The sequence below is a fragment of the Pseudorasbora parva genome, chromosome 13, assembly GCF_024679245.1.
Source record: "Pseudorasbora parva isolate DD20220531a chromosome 13, ASM2467924v1, whole genome shotgun sequence".
In the NCBI taxonomy this organism is placed as follows: domain Eukaryota; kingdom Metazoa; phylum Chordata; class Actinopteri; order Cypriniformes; family Gobionidae; genus Pseudorasbora; species Pseudorasbora parva.
Window position 1 is genome coordinate 25033374 of NC_090184.1, and position 24935 is coordinate 25058308.

Here is a 24935-nt window from a genome sequence, read left to right on the forward strand (position 1 = left end):
AGTTTTTACTGTGATGAAAAATGCAGCATTGGTGAACATAAGAGACTTCTTTCAAAAACATCTGAAAAATCTTACGACCCCAAACTCTATATTATTTATTAAGAGGAAAGACACTTATAAATTTTAAGGCATCTTAAAATTTTCATGTGCGGAAAGACTTCTTTAGTAGGGAGTTTGTCTTTGCTTTAAATCCCTCACATAGTGAGGTCAGACTATTGTTATTACAATCCCATTAAAAGCATGTAATGTCACAGTTCCTAATAAAGATCCCGGCCATTTTAATTCAGTGTTAATTTGGACCTTGCTTATTAACAAGTACAAACGAGCCATTCAACTTATCATGACTTTAATCTGCTATTTGGAGTATGCTAACCTGTTGGAAAAAGCTAATCTGCTATTTCTTCAAGGAAGAGATGCGCTACACTAATTTTCTACATATGTCTGAACAATATGGCGACCGGTGAAGTGGACGACGGCCTTTAGAGGAGCAGGGATGAAGGAGAGCAGCTCTCTCTGTGGGGTCATGAGCGGCCTGCTGCTGCCCCGACAGATAAAAGCTGCTTCATGGCGGGAGGACAGAAGACAAGAAAAAGCCCCTGACCGCTGATCAAAAGCACTAGTTTGCTTTTCAGGTGGAACGCTGGAGATGAAATGCTGTGTTTTTTGGCCCGTGGAGAGTCTGATGATTCAGACCGGATGGGTGTGAGGAGAGGTCAGGTGTGTATGTTGGGAGATGGGTGATGGGACTCGATAGGAGTAATGCGGGAGATGGGGGATGTAATATCAGGAAAGGAAACACCCACAATGTGACAGCTGCAGAAGATAACAAGGAGCTATAAACTCATCAAATCAAAGAAATGCGTCAAGAGCAACATCACAAAGGTTCATTCACAGCCATATGAATGCGCTGTCACTGCTATGTCTGTGTTTCATGTGAAATGCAAGCAATGGGCTCATTTGTTAATGTTAACTGGATTCCAAGAACAATAGGCAAACAGTTGTAAGAACAAAAAAAACAATATGTGCAAACACATTAATCTAAAGCGATCTTCACAAAATAAACCATGGGGTATTGAAGAAAAATTAGAGCCTTGACTTAAAGTAATTATCTAGATATATGCAGCTTTTATCAGCACATATTTTCTATTACCTGTTTACTTCTTTTTTCCTCAACAGAGCTCTATTACAGTTAATGAGCTAGGCAGGCAACTGAACAACATTGTGTTCTTTTTGGAGAGGTTTGTTAAAGTATGTTATCAGAACACTTTTTGTAATGCAGACCATTTTTCATTTTAAGCTCTTGTGTTTTTTGTTAATGTTACTAATATCCTTCAACGGCTGGGCGGTATGATAGCATACGAGCGGTAGAGATTCTGCTTCACAGTTTTTTTCCATGGCAGATCAGCCCGCAGGATTTATGTTATTTAAGGTTGAACAAACAAAAAGCAGAGAGTGACATGTCCCAAACAAGTCTAGAAGGATAGTGTGATTTTAAGGGGTGTATGTTAGGAACAATGTGAAATGGAGTTTAAAATTGGTTATGGTTGCTGAGCAACATTGCAACTTGTTGCATTAATACAGATAATTTAAGGTCACAGAGGTGTATAATGGGTTAAAAAACTTAAAATGTGTCAATTATCTTATCAATTTGTGACCATTGTGTTGCAAATAATTTTTTTTTTTAAAAAGCAAATGAGATAAAGTACCTTTCATTTGTGTAGCATAAAATACACTGAATTATCCAAAAAATGGTATAGCCACATTTAATATATATTTTTATAATTAATATTTATATTAATATTTTATATTAATTTAATTTAAATAATTATATTTTCATTACTAGGTCTATTTCGTATAACTTTTTCATCGAATCAAATATCTGGTAAAATAAGATATAAACCCATACCGTCATAAGACTTCCGTACCGCCCAGTTTTTATATTCTTTCAGCTTTCACTGTCTTGCATTAAAGGTTTAGTTCACTCTAAAATGATAATGAAGTCTTTCCTTGTGTGAAGATAATTTACTCATCCTTGTGTTGATCGAAGCAGCAAAAGGAGAATTTAAAAAAAATGGCTCGCTCGCGCTCATCCATATAACAGCAGTGAATAGCGGCAGCATCTTTAAAAAAAAAAAAGATGTTAAAGCATCACAGAATGAACAAATGAAGACTTCTGAATGTATTCGATAGAATTTGATGAAAAAATAAATCGAAATTCAATGTATTATTTAACATGAAATCCTGAGGCTAGCCATTGGTCTTCAGTGCGTTCAATGTGACTCTGCACTGTAAAAATATATTTAAAACTATGTTACCTGGTTACCTCAAAATTTTGAGTTCATTGAAATTTAAAATTTGAGTTAATACAATGAACATTTTTGAGAATTGACCTCTTTTTTCAAATAGTATTAAAAGATTTTGTAAACATATCGCTTAATTGTGTTTTATTTGTAATAATGCAGTGAAACATTTTCATGATTTATCACAATTTTTTATTGATTTATGTGGTTGCAATAATAATATTTCTATTTATTAAACCAATTCCCTTCATTGTATTATCTCATCTATTTTTAATTTCAATGAACTCAACATTTTAAGGCAACCAGGTTACTTATTTTTTTAAGTTAAACCAATTTTTTTTTTTACCGTGTATTAGCGCAGCAGTTTACTACTCACCCAGAAAGTTGTGAGAAATCAAGATGAATAAAAACACAAAAAGAAATGCAATCCATGTGCTTTCTTCTCTCATGTGAATAAATTTGCTGTGTTTGCCACAACTAAAAGTTATCACATTCACATCTGTCGACTGTCATTGCGCCGGCCAACCACAGAAACTCAGTGAAGTACATACATGGATACTTTTTTGGATTCCTAAGTGTTGTATTTCATGACGAGTCGGGTCAAGCATGGAAGATTGTCATACTGCATTAGAACAACACAAGAGTGAGCAAATTATGACTTCATCTTAATTGTAGGATTATCTACCCCTTTAAGGGGACATTTAAAAGCGATGTTGCTGAATTTGAAGTTCTGTGACTATTAGATCCCATCTGGTCATAGTTATTGCATTTAAACATGTTCCATATTCTTCTGTTTATGATAAAAGTTAAGGATCAACCTCATCCCTACATCCAACCCTTATGACCCTTACCTCCTTCGATGGCACTCTGGACCCTTTCCTTCGCGTCCACCAGGTTTCCACCGTGGCAATAAGGCAGGAGAGCACCACACCGGCTGCTAGTACAAAGAAGACCCCAGCAAAGCTGTGGATGTCCAGGGCGCTGCCACTCTTCCGAGTGCCCACTGGAGAGTACAGGTCACATGGACTGTCCCGCGGCCACCACTTCAGCTTCAGGATGTCCATGTCCCCATTCTGCTGAAGTTCTAAGATCCTAGACACGGCAAGAAAACAAACACACAAATGAAAGCACTTTTCAGATTACGTCAAACTATGTCTGTGTTACAACATTTATCCTGGAATAAAGGTCAGGAAGAATCCACACCATCACATATTAGGCCAAAATGTATTAGAAGAGGATTTTAGCTGGACGTGTGATAGTGTGGATGTCTAATATTGAGTGCGATGGAAAATTAGACTAGTAAGTTACCCAGCAGTTAATTAATTTTGAATGTATGCAAAGTTTTGTTTCTGATTTATGGTCAATAACCTACATATTGTTCTTATTTGTAATCTAATGAATCATGGTTAACTAATTTAATATATCAATACTCCCAGTTTCAGTTAATAAAAACAAGCAATTTTGTAAGAATGACATCAGACATACCAAAAACATCCCATTTCCTAAATATCCAATAATGGATTAAATACTGAATACAGTCTTGGACAACAGGGTACAAAACTACAGGAGACAGAAACGTTTCCCTAACCGAAGAATTACCTATTTGTTTAGAAATAACTTCACCGCTTCAAGTCAGCTAAAGTAAGACAAATATTAAGCCTTTTTAGATAACTGAAGTGCTGCAATCCATGCCTGGACATTTACTACTGGCCTAAATATACGCACGATTATGCACAATTTTATCGTGTGTCGCATTACAGAAACGGACTGTGTTATGGATTGAAATTTAATGTCAGATTGTTTCATTCATACACATCAATTGAGCCACTGAGGTCTGTGTAACGCCCTATAAATAACTCGGAATTGTCCCAGTCTGTTCGATGGCATCTGTTGCTGCAGTGATTCACTTCTTTTCCCCAACACCAGGGGGCAGTGTCTCCTCAGCAATAATTGCTGGCTACAGCGTCTTCCTCATCATAAAGAATGAGTGTGTTCTGATGTAGTGATGGCAGTTTGTACTAATGCCAGTCCAGCGGCTGCAAATGAATGATAATGAATACAGGACACAAAGGTTTAGGAGAATTTGCCTCATTGATTGGCTGATCTGTATTGCGTGGCGGTCTCTCTCTAGCCTGATTGTCTGCAGTCAGGAGTCAGTGCACATTTAGCCTCAGAGGAAGAGACTAGCGAGCTTCCAAAAGCCCATATTCAAATCCAAACTGCAGCTGCTGCAAACACTTATCCAAACAGCCACACACGCAATGAAAATGTTCAGTATTCACAGTAACACAATGCTGTCTAAAATCCCGTTCAACATTTATTCAAAAAGCTACCCTTCATTTTTTATATCCACATCCCTGTCTCATAACAATATAATACAGGAGTAAGAAAATGTCCTATGGCACACAACAGATGGAGAATGACCCATCCACATTGTGCTTTGGACACAGCTAACAGGACTAACAACAAGGTGGGCTAATGTAGAACGATTTGTTTTATAGATCACTTTTTAAACGTGCCAGCAACATTTAGCTATGCAACACCGCCCACATATGTTGCATCAGAGGATTCAGAGTGTGATAGCAGAGACCTGAAACCACAACGAGGACAATTTAAGAGAATGATCCAGTGCCATTACAATGCCAAGTACTGTGACTGAGTAAGCAAAGATGTAATCAATGCCCCACTGATGGAAGTCAAGGAATTAGTTCACTCAAAACCAAAAATGAACATTATTATACTCTCCCTCAAGTCCCAGTACTATAAAAAGCACTATGACTAATGCAGTATATTCCAGGTCTTGAGAAGCCATTCAATGGTCTTTGTGTTGCCAATATTCAAAAAATAACCATGTTTAGCAAATAAAAGGGCTGTCAAATGAATTATCGCTTCCACAATAAAAGTTTACATAATATATGTGCATATGTGCTGTGTATAATGTATATTTGAATACACACACATACAGTTCATGTGTATATTTAATATTTGCTGGTCTATACTGTATATATATATATATATATATATATATATATATATATATATATATATATATATATATATATATATATATATATATATTAAACATTCGCCATATTAGGTCGGCAAAACTCCAAACACATCTTCCCTTTTAAAGAATGACTTCAGTGCCGTTCTTTGTTCTTTTCTCAGAGAAAAGCTTAACTCCAAGTCTTCCAGAGTCGTGGTCAAAGCTGATTCGAAAGACCGCCGTTCGCCAGTTTCTGTGTTTACTAGAAGCATTCAAGCAACTTGGCCGTCATCATTATGTTAAGCCCCACCCACCGACTCTATACGCGATGTGATTGGCCCGACCAGAGTTTGGCGTTTACAGCTCAGAAGTGTATTGAGAGTTGCTAGACGATACTGGCGGGCAGATTAGATTTGCTTCCGCTAGGGTGCGTCTAGATTTATAGGCTATATCATGACTGCTTTAATGTAATAGGAAGGACACAAGTGTATTTTGTATTATTTAAATACTATTAACATTATTTATTAATATTTTAAAAATATATATCTTTTATTTTTATTTGCTTTCATTTTTTTGTAATTTAAGTACTTCAACTCGCCAGTCAATTTTTGTTTTTTGTCTACAGTTTATATTATATCTGTATTTTTTCAATTACCCATTTTTTTTTTTTTTTTTAAAGAGCTTTAGTTAACAATAACCTCAAAATGTTTTCAAGTGAGTCTAGATAAATCATCCCCCATCGTGGTGACAGATACTGTATGTACATTTAGCAATTTTAACATTGGTGCATATTCCAATTTATGTTTTTTTTCTCCATGGTATTAAACTACCGTGATGAATGAGTTCTGAGATTGGTCTTCAGTAACACAGCTATTCCTTTAAGACCTCATTCCCACTGGAGGTCACCACAGAACAACTCCTATCACAGGCATATGGAACGGCCTACCCTTGAAAAATTAGTCTGTGACATTTATGAGCGTTGCCATGATGGATGTGTCAACACTTGGTGGGTCAACATGCTGTGCGCTGCTTTAGGGCTGAGATAATAAGTTACATCCGACCACACTGGTGGGATAGTGAGGAGGCGGCAAGCATGAATTTGAAAGAATGCCTTGTCTATTCTATTCTATTCTGTTCTGTTCTGTTCTGTTCTGTTCTGTTCTGTTCTGTTCTGTTCTGTTCTGTTCTGTTCTGTTCTGTTCTATTCTATTCTATTCTATTCTATTCTATTCTATTCTATTCTATTCTATTCTATTCTATTCTCTGTTCGCGTCTCTTTTCAACCCAAGTCTAATATAAGTGTCAACCTTCAAGGACTTGTTAGAAAGACCACTTCTGACCTTGTGGTTTCCCAGCAGCTGGTACTGGGAAAATTAACAGTCTCATTGCCTAATGAATTAACACCCTGGCGTTTTTAACAAATGAGGAGTGGTGTGAGCCACAGGAATTAACACCAGGCACTTTTCCTGTGAGAATCAACTGTCCAGTTTTGCCCTTGAGGAAACACCACATGTTTGTCTGCAGATGTCTCAGCAGAGACATGACAGTAGACATCTCAGAGGGGACCAGATTTTACCTTGTTTGTTGGGAAGATAAGCCCACTGATGGCCATATGCTGAACGTTTTTTTTTAGTCTCCTCACTTTTACGAAACTTCTCTAAAAAAGTTTTAGAGACTTGGATTTATTTTCCTCACACATTAAATGTCCTTTTTAATTATTTAAAGACAAACTCATGGAAACAAATGGAAGGGCTTAATCCGGGGGCGGGATGAACGGTTGTCCCTCTTTAGCAATAGTATAGCGCTACAACCAACCAGAGCAACAGAGAAGGTGAAGCGGAGCTAGTTGGCAGATTAAACTTTTGGCATATATAGTTGGTAAATTTTAGAATGACTTCAGTGCCATTATTTGTTGTTTTCTCAAAGAAAAACCTAACTCCAAGTCTTCCAGAGTCGCGGCCAAAGCCGATTCGAAAGCCCGCTGTTCGTCAGCTTCTTTGTTTTCAAGTAGCATGCGGAACCATCACAACTCTGCCGCCATTATGTTAAGCACGCCCACCGACTCTATACATGATGCGATTGGCCTGACCAGAGTTTGGTTTTTTCAGCTCACAAGCCAACAGAGAGTTGCTAGACAACCATGGCTGCAAATTACATTTGCTGCCGCTAGGGTGCATCTAGATTTCTAAGCTAAAGAAATACCCCTGCATTAGCATATAAGTAATCTATATGCGATGTAGGAGTTAACAAACATATGCTACAAATAAAATTCAAATGTAAATTTTATGAGGACTTCAAAAATGTGCTTTTTTTACTACTTACAAACGGACTCAAACCTGCTGCTTTCCCCTTCAGGCACTTATAGAGAAAAAGCGGCTTCGTAACAGCAGACATTTTATTTGTTCTTTACTCCCTCTCCTCCCAAAATGGAGTGATACATGGAGAGAGAGGTGAGTGAGGACGAAGCAAGGGAGATAAGCGGCATGTGTGAGAAACAAGTTGTGCTCGACTGACAGACCAGGGCAAAACGCAAGCAACAAATTCACCTGCTCCGCTCTGTGTTTTTGTCTTTGAATTGCACACAGTCAAGGGAGTTCAGCTGGCTGTGTCCATGTTCAATATCGGGGGCTAAACACAAACACTTGGCCCTGTTAGCAGCACAAGTCCAGATCAACCTGATTCTCCATGACAACTGGGTGATCTGATAACTGCAACAAGCTTTCATTTAAGACCCCAGTATGACACTGAGCTCGAATCTTTGCCTTTCAGTGCACCTTGTTGCAGTAGCACTTCAAACTCATTTTTCTGTTCTTTGGGGATAATGCGGGTGGGGATTTGCGGTTCTCTCCTCAGGTCTGTCTGTCATGTAGTCTCCTCGCTTGCCTCTCGGGCCCTGTGTGCTGAATCAAGGGTGGACTGCTGGAGCTGTTGCTATGGGAACCAGCTGCGGCAGAAATGATCACGTTATTAGATGTCTCTGTCTGCGGGGAGACAAAATACTTGATAAGAGCTGGGAAAACACGATGAGAAAAGCAACGAAAAGACAAAGGCAAGCAGTTTTTTTGCCTCGGAAATACAGATGGAATTTCTTCTCAGCTTATCAATATGAATCAGAACATCTGAAGGATGTTAGACATCTCAAAAGATTGTGAAAGACACTTTTATCAGTATAATAGCCACGGTAATCACCATAGATTTCAATCTGTCTATACAGATCTCCTTTCTATACAAATTAAATATTCTGTAATATTTCCAGGTCACTAATTGATCAGGTGAGATCTTTTTTATAGCTGGTCAGATGTTCTTGCAGAAATAATTCTGGGTTCAGTACAAGTTAAACAAGATTGACTACCACAACAATTAAATTCGACTTTCCTTTTGTTTTCTTTAAAATAATGCAGCAAAAATCTTGGTTACAATAATAGTAAAGCCATAAGACATAATATGCACCCACTCCTGTGCCTCATATTCATGTGCTCTGAACAGTCACGGAAACTGTTTCAGCCTTTGAGGGGAAAAATGTAACAATTGGAGTAAAGAGAAGACCACTTCATTACCTTTATAGTTCGAAAAGTCCATTCAAAATAAACTTGTACAGTGTGCAATATATAATATGAGAATGCGAAATGCTAGGACTGGGGTAATCTCAGCCTTAGATATCACACCCATGGACCGGTTATGGCAACACTTCAGAAACACTTCAGAGTTTTTGAAATTGTTATCTAATTGGTTGAATTCTACAGAATGTCCGGGAGACGTGCGTGTCGCACTCTTTAGCGGTCCGCCTGGAAATTCAGATGTCGTGATGGCAAACCCCATCATGGAAAAATAATGTTGTCGCGTTTACAACAGTGACAATGAGTGCTCATCAGGATTAACAAAACATTTGACTTTTTTAAAAGAATGTGAAGCATGTAAAGTTCACTGCATAAACTAATGTACTAAAATGCATCACTGTACTGCAGTTTAGCTTCAACTTCAACATAGGGCATTATTTGCAGGGACAGCCTTTTGTAGTGGTGTCCGAAACCATAGAGGCCAAGAACACTCATAATCGAGTTATCAAGAGCACTCATTTAATCCCATAATGCAATTGATGTACACGCAACTGCTAGAGAATACCCATAATGCACTGTGAGGGTTGTGCCAAATGAATTAGTGTGTCTTACCAGAAGATGGCGCCTGCTGCTGATTCATCCATCCATTTATGTTTCAAACTGCTGGTCCAATGTGGGTACAGCATAATACCATGCAGGTATAAATTCATTTTAATTTGATAATTAAATTGTTTAATTATGCTTTATACGTGGTAGCCTGGTTTTACCAGACTGTCGTACATTTCATTTCTACATAGAGTCTGGCCACTCTCCATTGACAAGGGTGTATTTCCGCGAAGGCGGGCACCCTGTTGAGGTTTAAAACTATTGGATCTGCCCTGAGCCACTCTGGATCTGCCATAACCAATCGCTAACGTTTGGTCGTGACGTATGTCATGCGCCCTTCGCCTGTTTCACTCATGGAAATCCGACAAAATAAAAGTGCACATGAAGTGCCACCTCAGTATTAAAACCATAGGATAAAACCTAAAACTTGTGCATTCGGATTGTGATTTGTTCACGCCACGGTGGAGAGAACGCAGCGCTCACGTGGTCCGTAACATTATTGTATGCTGTAAATAAAATGTCATATGCTTGGTATGATAATAAATGCTGCTATAAATAACGGACCAATTCAAATGTTTAAGTGCTTTTATTTTAATTTGTTTGAGCTGTGATGAAATTGCTCTTCTAAATACTTGCCAGCATTTTAAGGAAATACAAGTCTATAAATGCATCCTAATAACAGCAAAGCAACCGTATGGTGTTCTGCAGTGGTCAAAAATGATTACAAACAGTGAATTTTGAAGTGATATATTGTTGAAAACTCAGAGATGTGGATTCGGACAGCTATTACATCAACACGGCAGGGGATTTTTCCGCGGGTGGTGAGAGACGGATGGCAATAAAATCACTGACCAGTCCATGTAACTTAAATGATGGCAATACCTTCCGACCCCACGAGAAACAGTTACCGTCCGAATAGCTTCAGCCAACTCCTTCATGACTAACGAAGCGATCTGGAAAATCAAACTTTTCCCGAATTTACCCTGTTGGAGGGCCACAACATCATGGCCACCAACAAACCCCAGCAAAGACTGTTATTGCTCCGGCTTTAACTTCTGGATATTCGGCAGCGGTGCGGTGCCACAATGCAATGAATGGTTTAGTTTGCATTACTGAACTACAACTCAAACTAGCGCTCGACATCAACGTCATCGTTCTCAGCCACTCCCTCTGTTCGCTGATTGGACCGGTGAAAAATTGTTCGGAGAAAACCTAAGACTACACAGCAGTCCCAGACGTAGTACTGAAGGAAAATGAAAATTGAGCGGAAGTACGCAGGAGGGCAGAGCCAGGCTATATACGTGGTAGTTTCCATGACAGAGTTGAAGATAAATCTTTTCATTACTACTGGAGATGCCAGTTTGCTAAGTTTCAAATTATTATTTAACGGCAAGCACAAACCATTCCAAGCCATTCCGGTGCATGAATTCACTCATTCTTTTTTCCTTCTATCCTTCAAGTAGACTATATTAGTGGATTAATGTAGGGAATAGTGAATGAGGGTATAGGCGATGATTTCTAACACATCTTATGCCTAGTAAGACCTAGTGGGGGATGATGCTAAAGTTTGCAGGACATTTGCCGTTTCTCAAAAAGTATGCAAACTTCAGACTTGCATCCTTGTTAGTTTAGACTTGCCAAGTTTAACTCAGGGGAGAACAAACACAAGAGGAAGCCTCACAATTCTTCAAACGGAACGGCACGTTCTTGATAGCATCACTCAGCTTGCTTTGGCTACTCGGTTATCTCTGGATGTATATTTGAGGCTACAATAAAACAAAGCGTTAACACACCACTCTGCAGGGACGTGCACAGGATTTTTGAGGGGCAGTTGCTCTGACCTAAAAAAGGGACCCCCCCCCCCCAACCGAAACCACCCACCCCACCCCCACCCCTCATGATCTGTCCAATTACATATTAATGTTATTGCCATTATCATTCTTATTTCAATGCCCCCTAGTGGTATTTATGTTCTGCTCAGGAAAAATATTATAGGTGGGGCTATTTTTTTGCAAAAAATTTTGCAAATTTTTTTTTTTATTTCGTAGATGTGATTTCCTGCATTTTGGTGCGTTTGAGGCCATTTCCCTTGCCTATACCAATAAAGAACTCAAACCAGTCAATATCAATAGTCTAATAAAAAAAGACAATATTAATTTAACTGCCATCAACAGTTTATGATCGTCCGTTTGTTATACCTTTCCGACAACGTTAAGTCTCACCCGACAACCGCGACAATCTCCTTCTAGTGCCGCTCATGCAGGCTCAGCCAAGGCGGTTAGAAGGATTTTGGGGGCCCCAAGCAAAATGGACATGGCTAACTTTCTACAGATAAACGGGTAATGATTAAAAAATGTAAAAATGTAAAATTTAAGAAACCATTTTTAAAACATCTATAAACATTACATAGATAGACAGACCAAATATTCCTAACACTTTGTTAAGGGTTACTAGTTGGTTTGTAAACTGTCTATAAACATTATCTGGATGGTTATTATGAAGTTGCAACAGATGACTATAATACCTGTTAAATATTTAATAAACAGTAACAGTAAAACATGTGGGTTGTCCTGATACTGTACTTCAAAATGCAACAGTGTAAATTGCCACCTTTATTGCCACACAGAATAAAGTAACTGTTCAAGATCCATTGGTAACTTATAAAAATAATATCATATTTGCATAAACTCAAATATCCCGACACTAGCACATTAAGATAAGCTATGAAAAAAATCATGTTCCTCTGCCTCTTTCTGGTTAAATAATGTTTATAATAATAGTTAATGCTATATTAACTATTCCAGGTTATTTATGCATAGCATAAAAATAGTTAGTATAGCATGCGCAGGCTATGCCACTTTCATCAAACCCTATTACAAAGCTATAGCAATTTTATGTCATTAAATACGATAAACAGTTATTCTGGAACAGATCTGCGTCTTCCTTATCCCGTTAAAAAAAAACATATTACAGTAAGTAACCGTATTCCGTCCGTTCGGAAAAAAAAGTTGCACTAACTGTTCGTTACAAGCGGCATTTGCCATCAGTCAGGTAACGTTAGCTAACATAAACATATTTTTGCTAGCCTACCTGCTGCAAAATTACACCATTTTTGTACAAATAAAGCTATTTTATATAGTGTAATTTATCACTTACCACTATCTTGTTTTTTCTCTTTTTTCTTTTCTGGCTTCCTAAAGCATAATTCCGCTTCATGATCGTCGAGGAGGTTTTGTATTTTACCGGCAGCAGAGATTGCGTGGTTGGGTGGCTGCTGTCAGCGACGACTGAGAGGGCCCCCTTGAGGGGGATTCCGATAACAGTGTCATTGCACTTTACTGCATTGACTATCAAAGGGGCGCTCAAGCAGTTTGTCGTTGCATTTTATTCTTAACCTGGCGTTGTCTTGAGGCCCCAGGCCAGCTCGGTGCCCCAAGCAATTGCTTGACTTTCACTTTCGGACGGGTACCCGAATATGGAAGTGGACGAGGCTTTGCGATTTTTTTTTTTTTTTTTTTTTTTTGTATCTAGGCCTACATGAAATTCTGCATCCATTGTACGATTTTTTTTTATTTATTTTTTTCCACCTCGGAAGGGCAAAGTGAGTCGAGAAGGGCATATGGGCAGTTGCCCGGGCAACCTGAGCAACCCCCCTGTGCACGTCCCTGCCACTCTGCATCTTTCCGTTTTCATAAAAAAAAAATCTTAAACATATTAATGTGTTCACGCAATAAGTGTGCAAATATGATTATCTTCACTGTAATAAAATTAAATATGACATAAAACACAACAGTCTCTTTTTGTTAAATGGCAGTTTTCAATGATCAAAGAAAAAAAAATTAAACTTCACTTTGCCCTCAGCCAAAACGAATAGCCAGGGAACAAATTATAGATTCATGAGACCAAAGATTGCCCATTAGATATACACAAGACAAATTATATCTCATGTTCAACCACTACAGAGACATCAGAGTCAGTGGCAAACATCAGAAGGACTAGCCGAGGAAAGGCTGCTCTCGCCGGGGTTAATGAGCACCGAGGGCCCGGTGGTCGAACGGCAGATCAAAATTTCAAATAGGCGCTCTCTTCATAACTAAAGCACAGATTTCAGCTTTAAACAAGTACATTCTCGCCTGAAAAATCCTTACAACTACAATTTGTGACACAATAACAGTAGTATTATTAAATTACAGAGGGGTTCTCGTCCACTACTGAGAGATGGTTTCTGGGATGCCGGTCTGTCTGAAGTCTTCTCTCGATGCATCCTCGATAAAAGGGGCGGCTCAAGGTCACATCCGGGGATTTGAGCTGTACTTGGCTTGAACTGTACTTTGAATTGAAACTGTGCTTGGGCAGTGACTGATGACAATGCACAAGTTCATGAGAACATATGTCTACAAACCGAAAGGTTAGTGGTTCGACCCCAGCTGCTCCCGACGAGCTGGATGGTGCCATACATGGCTGACATCACCGTCGGTGTATGAATGGGTGAATGTGATACGCTTTGGATGGCCATAGGGTTTGTTAAAAGCGCTATATAAATGCAGTCCATTTACAATGTACTGACAAGAATGCGTATTGAGAAACGGCCATTGGCCCTCCAGAAGCACCCCTGAACTAAAGCCTCTACGAAAACTTAGAATGAGGGGTTAACTATTTCAAATAATGCAGTGCTTTTATAAAACGAGAAGCGTCACATTGCTTCTCAAGCCGCCAAATATCGGCCCTATTCACTTCCATTTTAAACATCTAATTTTAACATCCATTTTTGCTTTAAAAAAAGAAAAGAAAAAGAAAACGAGGAGTGAGTTGAAATTATTTTTGTGGTAATCAACATTATGTCACAAACACTGCCAATTGAGCATAACTGGTACAGAATCCAGGATATTCCTTTAAGCTGAGATAATTAGGATAATTAGGGTTTTTAAAGCGTATAGGATATGGGATGTGTTTAATTCTCCTGGCTCTGTTTATGTTGAATCACTCATGAGTGTAACATGTTAAGTTGTAGCAATCCAGAAGATCAAGCAGGAAGATGATTAAACTGACTTTTAATGAACACAGAGGGGAAAAAAGCACTAAACACTCCAACACTACATTAAATACACAAGGGAAGCTAATCAACAGATCAGGAAACAAGTGTGAGATAATTAGAAACTAGTGGCGGGAAAATGAGCACAAAGGAAACAGGAACTAGTTCTAAACCATACAAAACTCAAATAAAACCAACATACATGTGACATACATGAGGTAGAAATCTGCAGTGTTAACACTGTATGCATTTACCAAGCTCAGTGCTTTCAATGGCAGAAGTGTAGTGCAGCTCTTTCTAGCAATTTTCTATCAGCTGGACAATGAGTCCAAAATGTCATGTGTTCCCAGCACCATTTGCTAAGGGACTGACTTTGTGTAAACAGGCGACATGTGGCCATAACCAGACAGACATTGGTATCTGCCCTGAGGAGTATAAGCAAGCTCACATCTTTCCTGGAAATTGACTGGCACTGTGGGCTGCAAAATGTCAGGTATATGTGGCGATCACTCTAGAGTGTGCCATTTTAATAGGGTAATTGGTCTTCACTCTTGGTCCTCACTCCTCTCATAACCCTGCTGATGAAAACACCAAGATGCAACTAGATTTTTAAAGTTTATGAAGGAAATGCGAGTGATGGTTGCCTGCACAGCCATGATGCTAGGGGGCAGGGCATTGATGCCAGGCTGTTGCTAAGATATTCTGGGACCAGCTGCATAAACATAGCTGCTAAAATAAGACCTTAACATATTTTTTAAGAACTAGTATGGCCAACTAGCAGTTAATTAGGGCTAATCTGTCATACTTTTCAGATTCAAATTAGACCAATCTAGACTAACTTGTAAGCAGTTTATGCAACCGGCCACAGGTCATTAGTCTTTAAACTGGTCTTTACACGTTGCTATGTCATTGCACATTGCTAACTGGTCCAAATCAAAACAAATAAACTGTCAAATCATTGGTAAAAATGCCTAATTATTTCACTACCAAATTGGGCTCAAACAAAATATACTTTAATTTAAAGCTCAATAGCATTTTGCAAATATTGAATGTCCAAAATCAAGCCAAATCACACTTGTCCAAATCTTTAGATGATTAAACAGATGGCATGTTATCGAAACGGTTTTCGATAACATGCCATCTGTTTAATCATCTAAAGATACAATCACATACAACCTGAAAGACTCACAATGCCAAGCACTTAACATACCTATCTATGTTGCTCTTTATTTCACACTCTTTACCTCTCTTTCTCTAACATGCCCCCAGTGTGAACCAGCACACCAATCAATAATGTGTAATTTAGATCTCAAGCTTAGAAATAATGATTTTGAAATTGCCTATATGCTAGATTATAAACCACATGTACTCCACATGCAGAAATAACCCCCCTTATATTTTCAGATCGGTAGCAGACTACATCAATCTAGACATTTGAGAATACTTACACACAAAATAGCAGCGACTGATGCTTTTCAAGAAAATACCTTTAAATAAATTACTTAAAATAATTAACTAGCAATTTTTTTAAACAAATACTATTGTGCAAAAAACAAACAAACCAACACCCCCACCCCCCAAAAAAACAAACAAACAAACAAACAAACAAACAAACAAACAAAAAAAACATAAATGCTTAACTAAATGTGTTAACAATTCAGCCACATAAACAATAAGCTTGCGCCCAAAAATAAATTGTTAAAAAAATTAGACCTGTACGATATTTGAAAAAGGTGATTAATTTTAATAATCAAGAGTAATATTGTAATCGCAGATGTTTACACGACATGAGCAGAACTCTTCACTCCAGTTTACAAAAAAAATTCCATTATTTGCTAATAATTATGGCTATTACCAAACTCATATAGGCATACAGTATGCATGTTAACAGCCATTGTTTTAATTACATAAAGTTCAAAATAAATATTTATGGACGTACTGGATATTATTCAGCGCAGATATACCTAAATCCATATAAATATTGATTTTTGTATTATTTTATATTTAAAAAAATATTTTAATTTCATATAAGTGTTATTTTTTAAACATTAAACCAACAAGCTTTTATTTTGTGTTACAAAAGTTTTCAAAGTCAAGCACCACACACACTGATATATATTTATATACATACTGATACACAGTATATGAGTGTGTATATGAACCACGCTGCTATGATATGCTGAACATCATTAGCACTAAGCCATATTGCTATATTGATTTTATTTTGATATTTGAATGCAGCCCTAAGACAAATTGTAGGTAATTTAATACAACTAACACTTCTGCTACTCTCATAGACTTACACTGAATCACACAGCAACAGGCTGAACCCATGCTGTGTTTACCTCTTGGTCAGTTAAATAACTTTAACTCCAATTAATTTTGCTGTGTAAATTAATAACTTGTTAAAATATTGAAATTGATTACAATTTATTTCAAGAGTTCACTTTAGACATTCCACTAACTATAGCTAAGTAAATCTGCAACTAAATATCAACTAACCCTCATTAGAGAATTAGCAGACTGTTAGGCTAGGGTTAGTAGAATAAGATGACATGTACTTGAAAAATATACAGATTATTTGTATAAAGATATTTTAACACATTGTCACAGTTTTTTTAAATAAACTTTTAGGTGAATTTGTGTTTTGTATTCACTTTCCAGACAAAAATGCATGCATTTAGTGCTCGGAAACAGATGGAAGATGGTGATGGAACGTTAAGAGCTCCAAGAACATGTCTGTAGAACAATGTAAGTGATTTTTGGTGCACTTTCAATATACATAATCTTTTTGGTACCTCATTTATCATTTTAGAGTTAAGTCAAGTTTTTCACTCTTTTTCTTCTCTCTGTGGGGCACTTCACTCACACACTATGGCAGCTGTGTTCAGCTCCTGCACTTGCATGTTCTCTCTTTAGACTCCCAGTGATGAGTAAACGCAGTGCATGTATCGACTTTTACATCAACAATGGGGCCATCACTCAATGCTATCATATTTTTCTCAGTCTGTCACTATACTGGTATTTCAATATAGCAATTTCACTCAAAGTGACCGATTTAACACCACGTGGATCTCTATTCAGCTCCATGTATTGAAGCAGCGGAGCAGAAAAACATGTTCCTGCCATTAAGAATCGTATGTTGATACGTCTCATGTTCATTGGTGCTGTATCTACTGTGTAGAAGCACTTCCTCTTAGGTGAGGCAAAAGAGTTTCACTTGAAAGTTCAAGTGAGTCTTTTCACTTGAAGAATTGAGCTCTACGACTGGCTAAATCTGAAAGCCTTTCATAAAACTTTCTGATATAATTTTGCTGGGAAATTTCCTCACCATTCTTTCAGGAACCACAGGATTTTTTTTAAATGGCTGGTAAAATTAGAGTGGATGGCTGTCTAAGACCACAACAATGAAAAATTCAATACACGTCAATGAATAGCCTGTTAAACACACATTGTGAGGCCCATTTTCCAGCATCTGAGAAGAAAGAATAATATATAATAATAAAATAATAATAATAGTAATGATGATAATATTTCAATAATGCCAAATCTCAGATTTGTTTAAGCCTGTTATTGTATATGGCAAAAGCAGCACTTAAAAAATAATGTCCTCAACTACTGTCGTAAGCTCTGCCATCCTACAACAGGGGATGCCATCGTGCGTGCATTTGTTGACATGACAACCTTGATAGCCCTGAACTAGTAATGCGCGGGTCGTCTCATAACCCGCAGACACCGTATGTCTATTTAATGGTCGCGGGTGCGGGCGGGTTGTAAAAATATATACAGTGGTGCGGGGCGGGCCAGATAACTTAATAAAAGCGGCCCGCGGGTTGGTGCAGCACTAACAGTTCCCCTGAACACTGCAAGAGGAGTTCACATGCAGGTGTTCTTCTGGCGTCGCGTGTGAAATGTCTTCATCCCAGGTACAGTAAGTGGCATATGTTTCAGCATGTCATATGAATATAATTTCATGGGTTTTATTTTTTTCAAACGCCAAATATTCACGATGCTCACGTTTACAAGCCAGCGTCATTATAGTAGTCTATTGGTTACCGTTTTACAGAATCTATATGATACTTCAATTCAATGTTTGAGTGGTAGATAATCACCATAACAAGCAGGACAGCATCGGTCGGGCACGCCTCCTTCAGCTCACGACAACGAGCAAACGCTGCTCCAATGTTGACCCTCGTCCTGCCTTTAATCACATCACTTTTTTGTTTCCTCTTATTGCTTTCCTCCAACAAAACCTTTTCTTTCTTATTTGTCTGTGCTGCTTCGGACATGACTATATTATCCAACGAACAAAGTTGGGCTCGCACGTCCGAATTTAAGGAAGTGTGGGTGTTGGTGGAAGTGACGTATATGCCGAAAAGCAGTCGAATTTTGTAGTTCTTTTTGTTCTCGGGTTACTACCCGAAACCCTAAGTTTAAAAGTACGATTAAAAATGATACAGACCCCATCAAGCTATGGCAGACGTGTCATTCAACCTATTGTAAGTCGATGTATCATCACAAGAGTCTTGAAAATATATTATGAAGGTTGAAAAGTTACCTAGTGCTGCTTTAATGTAATTGGTCTCGGCAGACTAGGGGTATGTTTACACCACAACGAAGTAGTAAAAACAGATGACTAAACGTTGTCAAAACGAAAAGGACAATAACATCTGTATTACGCATACCAGACCAGAAGTTTGTGATGTAACCTTGTTCAAGAAACGCCCTGTGCACACGTAACACGCAGGCATGAACATGTAATACGCATGCACACCATTTTCAATTTTTGTTGTTTACATGGAGACGATAAAGTTTTCAAAAGTGTGCATTTTCAGGCCCCCAGAACAGCGTTGTCATGTAAATGAAATGGCCAAAATGCATCAAAAGTGTTCAGTTTTCAGTTGAAAACAGTGTCGTGTAAAAACACCTTACATCTGCTGTGAGCATGTAAGATAGGCTGATACATAAAAAGACACTTAAATCCTGTAGCAGACCTAGGCTGGTGGAGCTGGAGGAGGAGGAGGGTTTCAGAGGAACTCTGATAGCATGCTGCAGGATTAGCTTACAGCAAACACTGAACCAGACTATTTACATATTGAGCAAGCAATTTCATTGGCAGCAGGATCAGCAAAGGCCAATCAGCTTGTGCCCATCACCTTGTGTAATGATTTTATTATTTGCAGATTGCATGTAAAGGACCAGCCTGCACCCTCTAGAGTTTAATGACTGAACTAGATATAATAATGAAATTTTGCAGGGAAAACTCCAGATGGTTGTAACACTTTTTGCATATACGTTTGCTTTGTGCACCATTTATCTCAAACTTTGATATACGTTTCCTACATTTCCAACAACTTGTACTGTTACTTTGGATGGCACACGTGTATAATAGTGATTTCATCCCTGTACCATTTTCTAAGGTTAAACTGACTGTTACAACTCAGGCTGTGTTACAACCATTCCCGGTCTTCCTTCTTTGAGAAATTGATTTTAAATCACAAACTCAGACTTTAAATGCCACATTTAAATTGAATTTCCTTTAAAAAAAAAAATCCCTTCTCATATAACAGCAGGGCCCCAGAGACGAACAGCTACATATGGATAATAAGAATCTCATCATACAGTACCTCTGAGAGAAAATGTCCCTGTAGGGACTGCCATGCTGCATTGCGATGCCATAGCCTCTGTCAGCCACATTGTTGCTCACGGTGTACAGCGAGCAGTCCTCATCGTTAATGGCCACATACTCCAGGACAGCTGCATCCCACACAAATGCAAAACGTCCGTACTTCACCTAAGAGGGTGAGAAAAAAGACACACATATGTACACAAAAGAACAGGAGAGTTAAGAGAGACGCAATGGAAATCACGTTCAAAGACAAACGGAGAGGCACATGAGGACGAATTCAAAACCAAATCAGGTGGGAACCGACTATCCATAAATAACGCAACCAGGTGCTGAACATTTATCAAAAGTGGCTAGTCCACATAAAGCACCACTGCTGAAAAACAATCAAGCCTTAATTAAATCCCAGCAGGACCTCGCTACTCTTTAACCATTAAATGTTTATTAAGTATGGCTGAGAAGCGACGAACAAGGAGATTTTACATCTTCAAAGTTAGTTTGCAGGGTCACCGTTTCAAAATTTCTACCAAAACAAGTTAAGCAGAAAAGAAGCCCTAAAGCTCTAAATAATTAGTTGGTTTGAGTGGGGCCAACTCAAATTAAACAAATGAGTTCAATCAAATGAACTTTTATGAAGTTCAATCAAATGAACTTTCTTTGTCTTGAGCTCTGACACATTTGAAGTTATCTGATTCATTTCAGTTTTATGAATTGTTTCTTTTCATTTAGATAAACTTAAATTTCACTGAAACTGGGCTGGGATTTTTATTTCCCAGCATGCTTTGCTACGACACTCAAAAGGAACAGTAAATGCTAAAATTAAGGTGTTATGTTTTGTGTGTGTGTGTGTGTGTGTGTGTGTGTGTGTGTGCAAGATTAATTTTAAGGTGGAGAATAAGTATTGTTTAATGGTCTGTTTTTTCTTCATTCTTTTTAGAAGAGTTTCTGTTATGTTTTTTTTTGTGGTGTGTGTGTGTATGTGTGTGTGTGTGTGTGTGGGGGGGGGGGGGGGGGTTACCATCATGGGACAACCCCTATGACAAGTGGAGTTTGTCGAGAACTTGAGAAGAGATATACAGTACGTTAAATGTTTCATATTGCTGTACTCATTCAGCTCATTCATACTATGCTAATGCTATCAAATCATTTTGTTACCAATTAGTAAGGCAGCATTTATTGACTTAACTAGTTAAAGCTAGCTAGCCCAGTTTACACAACAAAAATATTTAAGTTGATCATTTTAATTTAAATGCATATATGAATTAGGTTACTCACATATTTGAAGTTAAGAGCAATTCAAATGTATGAATACAAAATAAAAATCTGTAAGTTCTGCTTACCTAAACATTACATTTTTTATCTTGAAAGCATGTCTCAATTTTTTTTTAGTTTTGCCAACTTCAGGTTCACAGTGTAATATAGACCTCTAAATACTTACAATGTCTGCTCTTTGAGTCAAAATACACATTTCAAAAGCTCCAGGCTTAAATCTTCAGCTGTACGAAATAATTAAATTCTAAAAAAGGCCTGTTTATTCAACATCTACAGACAAAAAAGGTATTAATTTTCGATACTGAAGATGCTATCCTTGAACAAGTCAAGAGAAATGCTCTGAGAGAACATTTCAAGGTTACGAAAGTCTTGCGGAAAAAAAAATCAATGTGCTCTTAATGAAAACCAGAGAGCTTTCTTTTTCAATTCCAGTCTATCTGCAGTTAAACATCCAAGGATATATTTTGAAGCGACCTCATGCTAAGATACGGTTAACTGTTGATGTAAAATATGTACACACATTTGCATGTTTTTTTTTTTTAGTGGCAGACAAGGCTGACTCTTAGGCAGAAACATTTTAATAGCCTTCTCATACATTTTTCAGGCATTTCAAAACAGTCTACAACAGGACAGAGCTAGATCAGAGAGACTGCCTTCAGAGAAAATCGCTATTAAATGAGTAAACATCTTATTTACCCCAAAACGGCTTACTAGACGTAGCGTGTAACTACAGGTCAGTCTGCTAAGAACTAAAATGGGCTGCAAGTGGCTCCTGGCTTCAGAAAACACAGAGAATATTCTCACATCGAGAGTTTATTTAGATAAGAGCACCAGTTATTTCACTGCAACGAATGCAGATACATCTTCTCTGCTTACAGATGAAGTTGCTCCACAGGCTTCAACTGATAACTCTCCCCCTCATTCGGAGTCCCTTCAAAAGTGTTCAATATGCTTAGGTGTTTGTTTAAAAGATTTGATAGAGCTTTAGAAATGAGCCTATTGCAATTTTAGCAATATTTACAAATGAGCTGGGTGATATGGCCAAAATAATTATCAAAATAAAATGTTAATATCAGTCGATATTGATAATTAATACGATAAATGTTGATTCATTGTTTCTTTCAACTTTCAAGTTTAAAGAAGATGTTTTTTCCTGAGTGAAAGTTGTAGAAACCAGACAGCTAGTTGTGGTTTTGTCACCAACATGATAAACACCTGCCAAAACAGGAGAACAGGTGAATATTTGATGGAGATGTACATTTATGTTCATTGACAAAAACAGTAACATCTGTAAAAAATGTAACAACCTCATTTATATAGGGTAAAATGTGGTCTTCCGTGGTAGTTGGATCATGTTAACCACGGATAACACTACCTCGCTACTTTCCCACGAGGGAATAGGAGTATTAAGGGTGCTGTAGTAACCCCTGTCGTGGAACCCAATAAAAAATTAAGGGGGATCTTTACAGGGTTGCCAGATTAGGCAGTTTTGAATTTGATTGTGTGGGGAAAAATTCTTTGGGCAGGTGGACAAAGTTTGGGCTGGTCAGTTTGGCAGTCAAAAAAACAACAACATGTGTGCATACTCCATACAATCAGTCATGACGTTACTAAACACACAGGCCCAGCACAGAGTTGTGGTGTCGCCGATGAGCCAGTTCTTTCAATCAAAAGCGATAGCAGACACACCTGACGATTCATGAGTGATGGGTTTTTAGCATGATGAGGGATCAGATTTTGAACTTGTAGCTGTATATTAAAGTGATATAAATAGCTACAGTAAAGAGTGGGAGAATGAGCCGACCCAAAACGTAGATTACACCTTTGGTGGAAGATGACTCGAAGTGTGACTCATCATGTGCACACTAGTCTCAGCCTCAGACTTCACGCCCACGGACCGTTGGCTGAACGTCTGATCCATATGGCACACTTATCTGGAAACACTTCAGGAGTTTCTAAGTTGTCATCTGACTGGTTGAATTCTACAGGATGTCTGCGAGACTGCGTTCTTCAACAATCCAGTCATGTTTACAACTGTGACAATGAGCGCTTATCAGCATCAACTAAACACTGGATTTTCAAAAGTATGTGAAGTTTGTGGCTCCATTATTGCAGTAAACTTACACAATGTTCATGAATTAATAATTTATAGATGCATGCCGGTCTGTTATTGCAGGGACATCGACTTAAAATGTTCACGCCCCTAAACATGGTGCGGAACAAAAACGGTGATTGATTGTGTTACATGTCAGTCAAACGTCCTCTTGGGCGGTCCTTGAACAATGAAAGGTGCGATAGAGACCACACCTTCTGCTGTCAGTCTGAAGGTCTGGCTATGCGAGACTATGTGCACACTGGACTGGAGATCTGAAAGAGTACTAGGGATGAAGCAATTACCGATTTAACGATAAACCACGATTAAATGTACTGACGGTTAGTAATATCATTTAAAATGAAATAATCATTAAAACCGTCAGCGATTATCACGATTTTGAAAACTTGCGGTAAATCCTATCCAGTCTGGTACAGGCGCGCACAGCACGTGACGCAACGCTGTTTTCTGAATGAGAAGAAATGACAGAAGGCAGTGACAGCACCGGGAGATTTTCCAGCCTTCTAAAAGTACAAAATCTGAAGTGTGGCCATATTTTGGCTTTTACAAAAGTCCTGAGGGAATATGAATTGAAGATGCTCTTGTCACCCTGTCTGCAGTAGAACATGCCAGAAGAAAGTCGCTGTAATACAGGAAACACTTCAAATCTGCAAAGATTTGCAAACGCAAGGCAAGTGGACTTTGACCTCAATACCAAACTTACGTCTGGGAAATAATAATGTGAAGCTTGAGTCAAAGACGAATTAACACGTTCAGACATGACTAGGGTGACATTTAAGGAATAATAATCAGAGCTAACACCCGCCGTTTGTTTGGTGTATTTCGGCTGTGGCGTGAACACAGTCACTCACACTAGTCACTGTTGCTAGTCACCTACTTATTATAGGCTTCTCAAAAGCCATCTATTATAATCGCGTTGCGCATCACACGTTTCTATTGAGTTTATGAATGCAATGTCTATTAATCAGATGTGTTCAGATAAGCCAGAGTTTTGTTCAGAGCCGCTCTCACTCACTGAAATCTGCACTCAAAGGAGAGATGAACGTGCGATGTACGCAGGAGATTCATTCAGCATACGGTTGAATGTTTTTGTTCTAGCCTATTTCAGCAGTGAAAATAGTTTAAAACAAACACAGCAGAACCATAGCGCATCTGATATGACAGGCATAACGCTGGCTTGACGTTCAAGATTTGCAAATGTATGGACCATCTCTAAAGTTTCTTACAGTCCCTGACAAAAGTCTTGTCACTTATCTATTTTCTAGAAATACCTGATATTAACCTGACTTTTAATTAATTAATTGGTGTTAGAAATAGCTCATATGAAAAGCTAAAACCCTCCCAAATGATGTTTAATGCACTGAAATAAATCATATTCACAGAAAAAATATTTATCATCTAATTAAGACGGAAAGGTCAAATTTTGGCAAGACAAAAGTTTTG

The 24935-nt window shown here is 38.1% G+C and overlaps 1 protein-coding gene across 5 annotated transcripts in view; it reads right to left on the reverse strand.

Annotated features, from left to right (window-relative positions):
• grid2 (glutamate receptor, ionotropic, delta 2) overlaps positions 1 to 24935 on the reverse strand; it is a 577686-nt gene that overhangs the window by 7446 nt on the left and 545305 nt on the right. For all 5 annotated transcript variants that reach the window (XR_010897547.1, XR_010897548.1, XM_067413614.1 and 2 more), the window contains 2 exons: positions 20109 to 20275; positions 3152 to 3392 (listed from right to left, as the gene is read on the reverse strand). Coding sequence is in view for 3 of the 5 variants with exons in the window: in XM_067413614.1 (XP_067269715.1) it covers positions 3152 to 3392; positions 20109 to 20275 (408 nt within the window). In the remaining 2 variants the exon portion in view is untranslated. The remainder of the gene's footprint in view (positions 1 to 3151; positions 3393 to 20108; positions 20276 to 24935) is intronic.